At 55.3% G+C, this 11,726-nt stretch overlaps 1 protein-coding gene and 1 long non-coding RNA gene across 3 annotated transcripts; one reads left to right on the top strand and one right to left on the bottom strand.

Moving 5' to 3' along the window:
* Nucleotides 1-245: 245 nt before the first annotated feature.
* On the bottom strand, nt 246-3,727 carry LOC125091453 (TSC22 domain family protein 4-like). Its single transcript, XM_047715102.1, has 3 exons — nt 3,336-3,727; nt 2,901-2,952; nt 246-1,839 (listed from the first exon to the last, which is right to left on the bottom strand). The coding sequence occupies exons 1-3, from the start codon at nt 3,725-3,727 to the stop codon at nt 1,609-1,611; spliced, it is 675 nt and encodes a 224-aa protein (XP_047571058.1). The 3' UTR covers nt 246-1,608.
* A 467-nt stretch (nt 3,728-4,194) lies between these two features.
* On the top strand, nt 4,195-9,796 carry LOC125091648 (uncharacterized). Of its 2 annotated transcripts, none has more exons than XR_007124727.1 (3): nt 4,195-4,294; nt 5,086-5,217; nt 8,727-9,796. It is a non-coding gene; the product is annotated as an uncharacterized LOC125091648 (long non-coding RNA). The 2 variants fall into 2 exon arrangements; XR_007124726.1 differs by lacking the exon at nt 8,727-9,796 and adding an exon at nt 7,337-8,195.
* The last annotated feature ends 1,930 nt before the right edge of the window (nt 9,797-11,726 follow it).

Raw genomic sequence — 11,726 nt, 5'->3', positions numbered from 1 at the left:
ACACAGGGACAGATGTGGGGTAGAGTCCCAATTTGCCTGACAGCCATGTGACTCTGGGCAAGTCACTTACACAGGCCGAGCCTCAGTCTCCTCACCCATACAGTGTGGGTATTTTGACAGGCCGGATCAAGGCAATAAGGGCTGGCCTGCCACTTAGGGGGTGCTCACTAATGTTCAGGGAATCGGACAAACAGCGCCCCCGGCCACTCACTCTATTTATACTCGGACGCCAGGTTTATTTTTAGAAAAAAAAAGAGCAAAGTTTATTGAAATTTCAAGCTACATTTGAAAAATCAAAATCCAAATCCTGGAGACATAACATCAGGATAAGGTGTCGGAAAGTGGAAAGTGTTCACTGCCGCAGAACCCCCCTCCCTCGACACAAGCTCCCTGAGCACATCACCCAGGCACCAGTTGGGTCAAAGCCATCCCCTGGTCCATGCCTTGTCCCCAAGGGGACGCTAGCAAGCCAATCCTTCGGTTCACTCTAGAGTTTTCCACAAACGTTAAAGAACAAAAGTTTTTGCATGACAATGTGAAGGCCCTGGCTGGTCTTCTCTCAACCCCATTCTGTGTAGTCAGCACCAGTGAATGGTGGGTTTGGCATTTGAGAGGGGACCTCCCGTGTCTTCAGGGGACAGATGAGGCAGAGGCTGTCCCCTCCTGTGTCTTCCGGGGACAGATGGGGCAAGGGCTGAAGCGGCGAGGCATCTGTGGCCGCATTCAGAGGCCGGCCCCCTCCCCGCCTCTACTCTGTAGTCTTACGTAACATAAAGGACAAACCGGACCAACTTGGTAAATGAACACAGTCAAAGGATTAGCCTGAAGAGATAAGGGACCAGTTGATACCCCAAAGCCGGTTAGGCCCTTCAGCACACAAGTGTGTGTATGTGTACGTATACATCGCTACACTAAGATAGAGATCTAGCCCTATGGGTTTATATATGCATGTATGGCTATATAGAAATCTATGCCAACACTAACCAAACAGAACTTTGTAAGCAGTCATCCCAAAGCCGTAATCCCACACTGGGCTGTGCACAAAGCCATGCATTAGACCATATTAACCAACAGAAGGCTGACTTGGCTCAATCTCTCCTATCTGTGGCCCTGCCCTGGCCAGGCAGGGGAGAAGAGAGAGGTTGCCTCTGCTCAAAACACAAGTGGCTTCTTCATAGGAACAGTCGTTGTCAGGTGAAGCTGCTGAAGATGTCCATGGAAATGAAAAACAAAAAGCAACAACAACAAAAACAGACCCCTTATGCTTTCTGGAGTAAACTGGCGTCACATCTCACACCACATTTCTCCTTCGCCAGTTGCAGCTAAGTTGCCCAGGCCCTGGGAGCCCCCAGGGCACGGTGGCAGGAGAGGCTCACTGGCGGGGGGTGACGAGGCCCCATGCAACTCAGCCTCCAGAGACCTGCTCTTTGTCAGGGGTCTGTCACTGGAGTGGACCCAGGTGGCCATGTCCTCAGGACATCTCTTGGCACCAGCTATGCTAGGTGTAAAGTTCTCCACGTGAGATGACGCTTGGGGAACCAAAAACAAACTGGAAAGAACTAGGTAGAACAAGTTTAGTGGCTCTGCCCACCCTAAGGACAGAGCCACTTACACCGCAGAACCACCGGGGGCCTCGGGCGCCTGCGGGGTGTCGGGAACCGGCTCCTCGGGGCTCAGACGAGACTGGAACTTCTCCAGCTGCTCTGGGCTCGCCAGGGTCTTCAAGAGGGTATTCTCGCGCTCCAGCTGGGAGTTCTTCTCCACCAGCTCTCGGATCTGCTCCTTCAGGATCTCCACCTCCTCTCTGACAGCATACATCAGATGATTCTTCACCAGATCCTGCCACCAGGAGGGAATCACAACAAAGCCGTCCACTAGCCGTCGCAGGCCCTCTGTGGCACCGTCATCCAGCCACCTGGGTGTCCCCTGGGCCACTGCACCCCGGCCTCCCCTCAGCATGCTGGTCCCCTGAAGCGCTTTGGCCACCCCCAGGAGAGCTGCACGACTGGGCCATGCCTGAGCTGGGAGCCCAGCTTTGAGCTGCACAGGATCCCCTTCTGCAAGTTTCTAGGGACTTCCAAAGCTGGCTGCTTAGAGGAGGCCTCTGTAGGTTGGCTGCTGGTGGTTAGCTCTAGCCCCACTGCCACCTAAGGTCCTGTCGCCAGTACACCACGCAGGGAGGACCTGCGGGCCACCGCATCATCTGTCCGCTGTGTACCTCTCCCCAGGAGAGCCGAACTGCCTCTTCGGGGTGACCCAGCATACAGAGCTGGGGTGGCACCTGCGGTGCAGTCTGTCGCAACAGGATGCTGGCCCCCGGGGGAAGGTGCCAGGACCGGCACATCTGCTCTGGATCTGAGGACCGCGCCAGGGGCAGGGAGCTGTGTCCCTGGAGAAGCAGTTACTAAGGGCCGGATGCCCCAAGCCCCTGCAGCCCTGTAGGCTGCCCGGTGGAGTCTGACCTCTACCTGGTGAGGAGAGGGAGAAGGGGTGGGTGCTTTGCTTCCTGTTTCCTCCTGACTCCTGACCCCAGCCCCGCTCTGCAGAGGCACTGCAGTGCGCTTGCATCCAATGAGCTCTGGCCCGCGCCAAATGCGGGCTGCAGACAAAATTCAAGTGTCTCAGCTCCCTGCCCTGCGGCCTGCCTGGGGCGAGTCAGAGCCTGCAGCAAACACCAGGAGGAAGAGAGGAGACAGTCCAGCCAGGGCAGACTGCAAATGCCCTAAAAAGGTGCCCCTCTGACGGGGGCTACCTGGGGCCTCCAAAGAGAGGGGAAGCAGGCTGTTGCCTTCCTCAGGCTCTTGGCAAACGGCTTTTGCACCCACCCCCTCAGTCCTGCCCCGAGTTACATAAGCAGCAGCGAGGTCCGGGGATGGGAATGACGCAGGGATGCCACTCACCATGGCCTGCTCGATCTTGTTGTCTATGGCCACCACGCTGGCTCCAGAGGCACTGCCGAGACAAAAAGCAAAGCGACCGCGTTACCCACTTGGTTTCACTCTGAGCACCTGGCAGCTGTGACCAAAGTCCTCCATCTGCCCCGGTTCTTCCTCTCTCCCGCCTCCCTGCCTCCTTGGCCCGGAGTCCCGGGCACTTTGTCCCCCAGGACCCCGGGGGAAGCGGCACCTCTCCAACCGGGCTGGCTCCCCGCCGCAGCCGCCCAGAGCTCCGCGTGGAGCCGCGCGCGGGTCCCGGGGCGCACGGGCGAACGGGGCCTGCTTGGCCGGCCGGAGCGACAGGCAAACAATGGGGGCGCGCGGCGCAGGGAGGCCCCCCCCATCCCCGCTGGCGGCCCATTCCGGCGCCGGCCCAGAAGGGTCCCAAGGCGGACCTACCGCGCCCCGAAGCTAGCTAGCAATTCCTTCTCGGCTCGGAAGCTTCCGGCCTGCTCCCCGGCGGCGCAAGGCGCGCGGCCAGCCCCCTGCCCAGCCCGGCCCCGCCGCCCCTCTGCCTGCCGCTGCCTCTGCCTCGGGCTGCGGCAGCTCCTTCTCAAGGCGCAGCGGCCGCAGGGACGCTCCGACGGCGGCTCCCAGCGCGGCGGTGACCGCCCCCCCCTTGCGTCCCCTACCCCCGCCCCTTCCCAGGATGCTGCACCGCAGGGAACGGGGATCGGCGGCGCAGGGCTCGCTCGGAGATCCCGCTCGCAGCCCAGCCCCCGCCGGCGCCTCGGCTCCGGGGGAGCCCTGGCCAGTGGTTTACCTGTTATCCAGCTTAACGGAAACCACATCCCCTCCAAGCAGGGAAGAGAAGAAGGAGATGTTGAAATTGTGCAGCTGATAGACCGCCACCTCCATGGGGGTCTGATACATTTCGGCATTCATGGCTCGGGCGGCTGCGGAGCTCTGGCCGGGCTGAGCGGGCTGGGCGGGCTGGGCGGCTGCCGGCTGCGGGCGCGCTGCACGGGGCTGGGCTCTGCGAGGCGAGCCTGGGGACTACGTGGGGGGCGAAGGCTGCCGATCGGACCCGAAGCCAGGCAGACGCTTCAGAGTTGAAGGGAAGTGACTCGAGGGGTGTCACCTAGTGTGTCACAAACTCCACAGCCGCCAGTCCAACCCAGACTCGGAGATATTTCGGAGCCTGCTTCTTTATATAGGAGGAGCCGGCTGCGTCACATGGCGTCAGGGGCCATGCAAATGAGTCCTGTACCGGGCTTTGCGGTCCAGTTAAACCACATCCCCTCCCTGAACCTTAGGCTAGGACTGTAAACAGTTCAGCACTTTCCTGTGCCAACTGGCATCTCCAAAGAGGGCTCTGGAGATTGGTAAAAACCAAACTGGAACGGATTCTTCTAGAAGTAAGTACGGGTGCCCTAACCAGAGCAGAGAACGTTCAGCAAAGGGGGGCACTGGTTTTCAAAGCTCTTCTTCAGGTGTCAGCCGGCATACCCCCCGATGGCTTTGCAATGCCAACTGCACACCATACGCCCTGGATACCCACCCGCACCGTCAGGAGGCTCACCTCCTTCCCGCAGCCTGCCTTCTCAGCCTTCTCTTCTGCAAACATACTTTGTCTCCTGCACGTCCCATCACCCAGCCAGCTGGTCCGCTGGTGTGCCCCAAACCCAGAAACTATGCACTGACCCCCTCCTTTGGATGTACCCATCTGTATGCTGACACATGCATACATCTGTGACATGGCCGGGACAAGAGAGTGTCCCAAGAACTCAGATGAGTGGGAAACATGTACACGGGGGAAGCTGGGGGCCAGGTGGGAGACAGAGGAGGTGGGGGGGCAGCAGGGAATGAGTGCTGGAATGACCACAAGACACCAGCCCCCTTTCCTTTAGTCTCCACACCCTACTCTGCAGAGAAAATACATTGAAGATTATCCCGAATTTCATGTCCGTATTGTTAAAAACAAGATCTTGTCACTTTCCTATACAGAGCAAATGAAAACAAAACTACAAAACAAGGCCACTTACAAATCATCCCAGGAAAACATTTCCTTGGTGAAGGGTCCAGCCATTGGTAGGGTTAAGAGGCTACTTCAGGAGCACACGATTCCGGGTTACAAGGAAAATGAGATGATTGTGGCCTACTCAGAGTTACGTATGTTTCCATCAAAATACATTTTACTTCTTTTGAGCCTGGAGCTTAAAAAATAAAAGGCGGCAGAGGCTTGAGGTGCTTTGCTCCTACTCGGTCCTAAGTGAGGCCACCTGGTGGACAGAGGCGGCATTGCAGCCAGAGGGAGCGGCGCAGCCTGAAGAAGGGACAGGTGATGATGCAACCGCAAGTATTATTTACACCAACTCAGGACCATAAGGAGAACATTGGGTTCCACCACACATACAATAGTCTGGATGAAGCTAGGGCCAGTGCCCATGAATCAGTCTGTGATTCAGGCTGTGGTCCAAAGAAATTCCCTCATGCAATCATGCTACTGGAAAAGTACTAGGACCTCTTATCAGCAAAGAAGGTAATTGTTATTTGCCTCAGGATATTTCTCCTAACCAGGTGCCTGGCACCGACACCCTGGCCGAGGCCCCAGTTAGGCCCAGTCTTAAGGCCTTGCTTTTCTCCAGGCTGCCAGTGCACTTATGCCAAGGAACAGCCCATATGAGCCACCATGATGCGGGGCTCCCACTGGGTCGCACAGGTGGTAACAAATGCACGGGGCCAGTCTCTGGGCAGAGCCAAGCAAACCTATCTCAGGAGCCCAGGCTGGTGTTTTTCTTCACCCTTGGTGAGGTAGGAGACCCTCCCAATCTCAGGATATTATGTTGCCTTTGGGTCACAAGTTTTCCCAACAAGGTGTTTATTTGCACACAGCTGTGTGTAGTAGGCAGAACAAAGGGCAGACTCTATTTATAGGTCATCAAGAATATTAGCTGGGGGGGGGAAGCTTTCTTAAATCAGCAGCTTAATTGATACTGGAATTCCCTGATAAAGTAATCTGCCCTCTGTGCCACACAGCTTTCTTGGCCCCGGGAAGAGTCTCTCAGACTTGCCACTGGCTTGTAAATCTGTCTTAAACTAACTATTGCTCCCCACCCCCAAGATTCCAAGGGAGATGATGAAAAGAAAAAGAGGGAGATGAATAAGCTGGGTTGGTGGAAGAAAAACCACCCCCCAGGGAGACAGGGCGTAGGACAGAAGAAAGCATAGCTCCTTCCAGGGGGACTCCCTTATATGGAGGCAGAGGCAGAGAAATCAAGGTAGCTTGGGAAGGAAAAGGAAAAGAAGTCAAGTTTGCAAGCAAGGCTGTGTTTGAATTGTAACTTAATGATACTTCAATTCCAAATAAGTGTATGAAGGAGCACCTGGGTGGTTTGGTCGGTTAAACTTGTGACTCTTGGTTTCAGCTCAGGTCCTGATCCCAGGGTCGTGACACTGAGCTCCACGTAGAGCCCCACGGGCTCCATTGCACTAAGTGCAGAGTCTGCCGGAGCTTCTCTCCCTCCTCCTCTGTCCCCCCACCCATTCATGTATGCACACACTCTCTCTAAAAATAAATAAAATATTTTTTCTAAAAAAAAGCTGAGTTTGAGAGCCACTGACAGTCATGGCTACCAGTAAGTGAGTGTCAGCTATAGATCAGACATTTGTGCCAGCCACAGCACAAAGCCTGTGGTGTAGGCACCGTCACCATCATTTTACAGATGAAGAAACCAAGGGTCTGAGAGGCTAACTTGCCCAAGGAAGCACAGCTAATACATTATAGAGCTGGGACTCCAATCCAGAGACCAAGTTTGTTCCTACCACACTTAGTAGTGGGGTAGGGGTTAGGCGTGTTGATTAAGTAAAATAATGCAGTGGGGGGGGGGGCTGGGTTGGAGGTGTGAGGAGGAGGAGTAAGCAAGGATGAAGGGCAGGACAAGTGGTCCAGAGGGTGGTTCTAAGTTGGGTCAGCACAGCCAGCTTTTCTGACACTCGTGGCAGGGGAGAGCAGCATCAGGGACCAGAAGCATATCCAAAGTGTCTGAGTGAACCTTATAGGGGGGCTAGGCTCGCCCACATCATTTCAAAAGGCAGCCCCACAGTCCTCAAAGAAAGCTCGCTCTGTCTAGGAAATAGGAGCTATTAATCCAACCGGGTGGCTCTCACAATGGAAATATGTAGCCCTGGGGTAGACGAGATCCCAAATAAGGGAAGTAGTCTGAGAATAATAATCATAGTCCAGTCAAACCTCCTGTTCCTAGGGCCCCACTAACTGGCATCCTTAATCCCTCCCCCCGCACCCCGCGTATTCCTGCTGTGTTCAGCATTTAGGAGAATGAAGCAACCGCAAGAAAACAAGCTCCTTTCGGGGATGTAGTTTAAAACACAGCTTCGGCAAGGGATGTCCCAGGTTCAGCCCACACTCAGTCGATCTCTCATTCTCTCTACACCTCAAGTTTGCCAGCCGCCAACAAAGCGAGACGTGATCACCTTGAAGCCTTAGGATCCACCATTAGCAAACGAAATGATGGCTGGATCCCAGAGCTCGCTAAGGCAAGACAATGCACCTAGAAGTCCCTGTAGAGGGATTTTTCAAACAAGGGCTGGGAGGAGGGGGAGAGAGGAAGAAGGAGGAGGAGGAATCTGAAAGGTTTTCTGCTTAACCCCTGGCACACTAGAAAATTCCTCTGCCCAGAAAATCTGCGCCAAACCTTGCAGCAGGCGAGTGCAAGTTAGTGCTGTACAAGATATCTATGTTCTGATCTAACTTTTGTGAGTGAAGTGCGGATCCACGGGGCTCTCTGTGTCCCTATGTCCTGTGGAGGTGAGCCCCATGCGGGAAACAGTGGGCTAGGGATTCGACAGCCCAGCAGCCCTGTGTGAATGCTTCCCGATTGCCTCTCTTCCACCCTACACCCAACATCCTGGGCTGGACCCAGAGCTAGCCTAGCCACAGCACCCAGGGCTGACGAGCCAGGTCGTTCGCTGGCCCTCAGGTCTGGCCCTCCGGCCACGGGATGCTGCAATGAAACAGACACGGCCACCACACCCTCTCTCAGGGGCGACCTTCTAGATGCAGGTGGCCATCACGAGGACAGGGCCACCTTCCTCCGTTTTAGGAGGACCTGGACGCGGACTTGCTTGAGCTGGAAGAAGTGTCTCAGCATTCTTACAGGTCTGGTCTGTTCCTGCTCAAAAAGCCAGACTCTCTAGGACAAGAGTGCTTCCTACTCGGGGTTCCCACGGGACGGCGGGACAGAGACCGGGCAGTCTGGGCAGCAGAACTCGTGGGCCCGATCTCAGCACCCCATTGAGAGGTGGGGAGCAGACTAGGGGTGGGTGCGTGCGGTAGGGCTGGGGGGTGGTGGTGAGGGGGAACATCTCACTTCCCTTTTTGTCACACTTGAAGCATTGTGTACCACGCAGCCCAAAGGAAACTCTTTATAGGCAAGTCTTCCTTATTTTCTACGGGGAATGTTCCGCCCAAAGATTTTGCCGACGTTGCCAGCGAAACACAGGGTCTTGTGTCAGGAGAAGCGGAAAAAGACACGGTGTGAGACGTGCAGGACAAGCCACAAAGCAAGCACAGGGGTAGGAGCTGCAAGAGGACATCAAAAAGGGTATTAAGCACTGGAGCGTTAGCACAGTTAATGGGACGGCTGAAAACAGCCCTCCCCAATGACTCCTCCACCCCGGCCCCCTTCCGGCTGAAGCTCTGTCTACCTCTAATTACTTACTTGTCCCTTTTTCTGAAGAGGCTGGGGGAATAAGGAGGCTGAAATGCCATCGCTTAATTTGTCCTTGCTTCTGTCTTATCTTCTCTCTTCCCCTCTGGTTCCCCTCCAGTGTGGAAGACCAGAGACAGGAAGGCCACTGCCACTTACATCGTTACTCTGGCTTCATGGAAAATCCCCAAAGTCCAGAAGGAGGGAAGCAAGAAGGAAAGACGGTGACAGAGAAAGTGCCTTGTCCTCTGTGGGTCATGTGAACTGCCCCGCATGGCCAAGGCCCAGAACCCCCAACTCTGGGGGGCAGGAAAATGGGGAGGAGGATGTGGACACAGATGCGGAAGGCGATGGTGGGAGGGACCCCGAGGAGAACCCCCATGGAGACGGCCGCTGTCTTGGAGAAGCAGCTCCAACAACCAATTTGGGCCAAACCCTCACACCAAATGATGACAGGAGCAATGAATCGTGCCTTTCAGCTCTCTCGCCGACAGGGTCCCATGTGAGCCTTCACAAACAATCTCCGAGTGATGCAAGGGATGACAGGCAGAACCAAACCCCATTCTGACAGGGCAGTCCGTCCCCTCCCCCTCATTCAGAGAGGTTCAAAAGTGCTCTTGTCCCAACCATCTTTGTCACCCCAGCTTTGGTGGCGAACCGTGAAGGGGAGGCCGTTTGTCCTGGTGTCTCAGCGAGAACTGGAAGTCTTGGCAACATGACCCATGAATGCTGTTTAGTTCAGTGGCTCTTAAATCTCATGAACCTTGTGTCAGTATTTATGCCTGTCTCCCTTCGCCTTATGCCTTGCAACTGGGAAAGTTCACCTCCAGACTTTTTCCCAGCTCACTTCTCATTTTCCATCCTCCCCACTACCCAACTTCTGGCCAGAAACAGATATATCTGAAGAAGAGACTGCAAAATTCACCTCGGTGAATGGGATCACCTCCTCCTCCTCCTGCCTCTCTACATCGCCCTGATCATTCACATTGGTTCAACTCGATTCAGTTCAAGATTGACTGAATGCCTATTCAAAGTGCAAGGCCCGTTTCGGGGAAATTGAACCAAGCAAACAAACCAACTGGTAGTACAAGTAAAAAATTGTGCTTCCTTCCAGAATATTCAGGGTTTGACCTCAGTGAAATATTTGCTTCGGGGGGAAAAAGCCCAGGGCTCGGGGAGGGGGGAGGGGAAGGGTAGCTCGGGGTTCGGGATGGTGGCACCCCTGCCATCCCTGGGCATCCCGTCATTCCTCAGAATTGGCTCTGCTTTTTATCTCCCTACCCTGGCCTTTGGCCCGTGCTCATCTCGATGGGGATAACACAGAAGCCACAAAGCTTGGAGTTTCTATGGAGTTCTGTGGGACCGGAGACTCCTCTGACATTGTGGCCAACAAGCAGTCTCCCTCTGATCCTCTTCCTAAACGCTCAGGGTTTGTGAACTGAGGGGTTTGTAAACCTTGTTTGTAAACAAAGCATAGATCTTCACTCTCTGAGAGGGATGTCCGTGTTTTGGGTGGGGGTCACCTCTACCTGCCAGCCTCTCTGCCTTCCTTCCTTGGCTGGCTCCTCCTGGTCTTAACCTTCGTTCCACTTCACCCTCCCAGACCTGCACCATCTTCAGGCAGGCCAACGGCCTCCCCTGGCCCAAGAACGGTCATGTTCCCACCCTCTGGGAATCCCAGCCCATGGCAGCAGCCTGCCCAGGGGCAGGGAAAGCACGCCGCAAGAACATGGCCACTCTTCCTGTGTGCACTAGCCCTCCACCAGCCCAGCTGAGCCAGGGAGAACTGGCAGGGCCTCTCCGCATCCCTTCTGTTCTGTGGAGCAGCCCCAAGAGCTAAAATTCCAAGCCATTTTTTTCCCCTGGCAGTTGCCAGGGTTACTTCGAGTGGTATGTGAAGGACTTGGGGCTATTGGCAATGCTTAGAAGACAAGAACCAGGAGGATCTTGTTGGGGCTGTGGGGCCAGCAGACAAGAGGCCCATGAAGAGGCCAAGGTGGAGCACCCGGCTCCACTGCGGGCCCTGCTAGAGAATGGGTGACCTTTGTAGTGGTACAGGTTTCCTGGGGAACAACAGGGCAGTAATAATGCCAGCCTCTTTAGGAGCTTGGGCTCATTATAAGCCCCTGGCCTCTCGGAATTGTATGCCCCAGGCCCTCGCTTACCTCACAGCAGAGCTATTCACCAAGGGCTCACTTGAGGTAGCTCCTTGATCCTCTGTGGTGGGCCTCTCTGACTGGCCAAGAGGGGCTCTGCTGATTGCAAAGGGCCTCCCGCTCTCCAGCCACCTCCCACCCCCATCCCGGAGCTTCCTGGGTGGAAAGAAGGCAGCCTAGCTGGGGTGAGGGCAGGGGCGGGAGGACACAGGGGACACACTACTGGGCCGAACAGAAAAGAAGAAGAGACACGAGGCAAGCTCCTCCCTGGGCAGCCTCCCCCGCCACCGCCCCCAGCCATGGGAACAGTGTCAGGGAACTCAGAGGATTCTTGGGAGCATCCAGGAAAGCCTCCTGCCCCGGTCTGAGAGTTGCTGACAAGGAATACACACACCTCCTTGAGAGGAAAGAGAAGCACAGGCGCACACACACGTGTATGCAAACTTTCTCAGCTTCTCACCATGTCCCATTCACAGACAGGCGGGAGCAGAGCATCTCGCCTATCCTCCCTCTTTGCCTCCCTGTCTCCACGTCTCTTTCACTGTTGCCAGCTTCTTCCTGACCAGAAAGAAGTAGAAAGGCAACAGAACATGGCAAGATGGCAAGGCAGGACACTCTAGACCAAGCCAGAGGATAAAAGACATAGCCCTGGTTCTCTCCGCCATCCAGAGCTGGGCGTCATAGGTGCGGGGTGGGGGACGAGTTCCAGCCTCACACTGCACACCAGGAACAGGAAAGGAAGCCCTGGTGCCGCTGGGCCCACGGGTTTCACAGATGTCAATCACACATGAAAATAAAAGAGAAATTTAAAAAATCAAGCACTACGTGTACACAAGCATATGAGCACCTAAGAAACGGCTCTCATGGGCTCCCCAGGAGGGCAGTTTTAACTAGAGCCAGCCCTGGCCTAGATGCCTTGTAGGACTGGCTACCCGAGAAGTGGGATTTGAAGGGCACTGAGAAAA

Source organism: Lutra lutra, chromosome X, assembly GCF_902655055.1.
Source record: "Lutra lutra chromosome X, mLutLut1.2, whole genome shotgun sequence".
Classification (NCBI taxonomy): Eukaryota; Metazoa; Chordata; class Mammalia; order Carnivora; family Mustelidae; genus Lutra; species Lutra lutra.
Note: the sequence above shows the minus strand (reverse complement) of the source record. Positions and strands in the feature narration are given on the sequence as shown.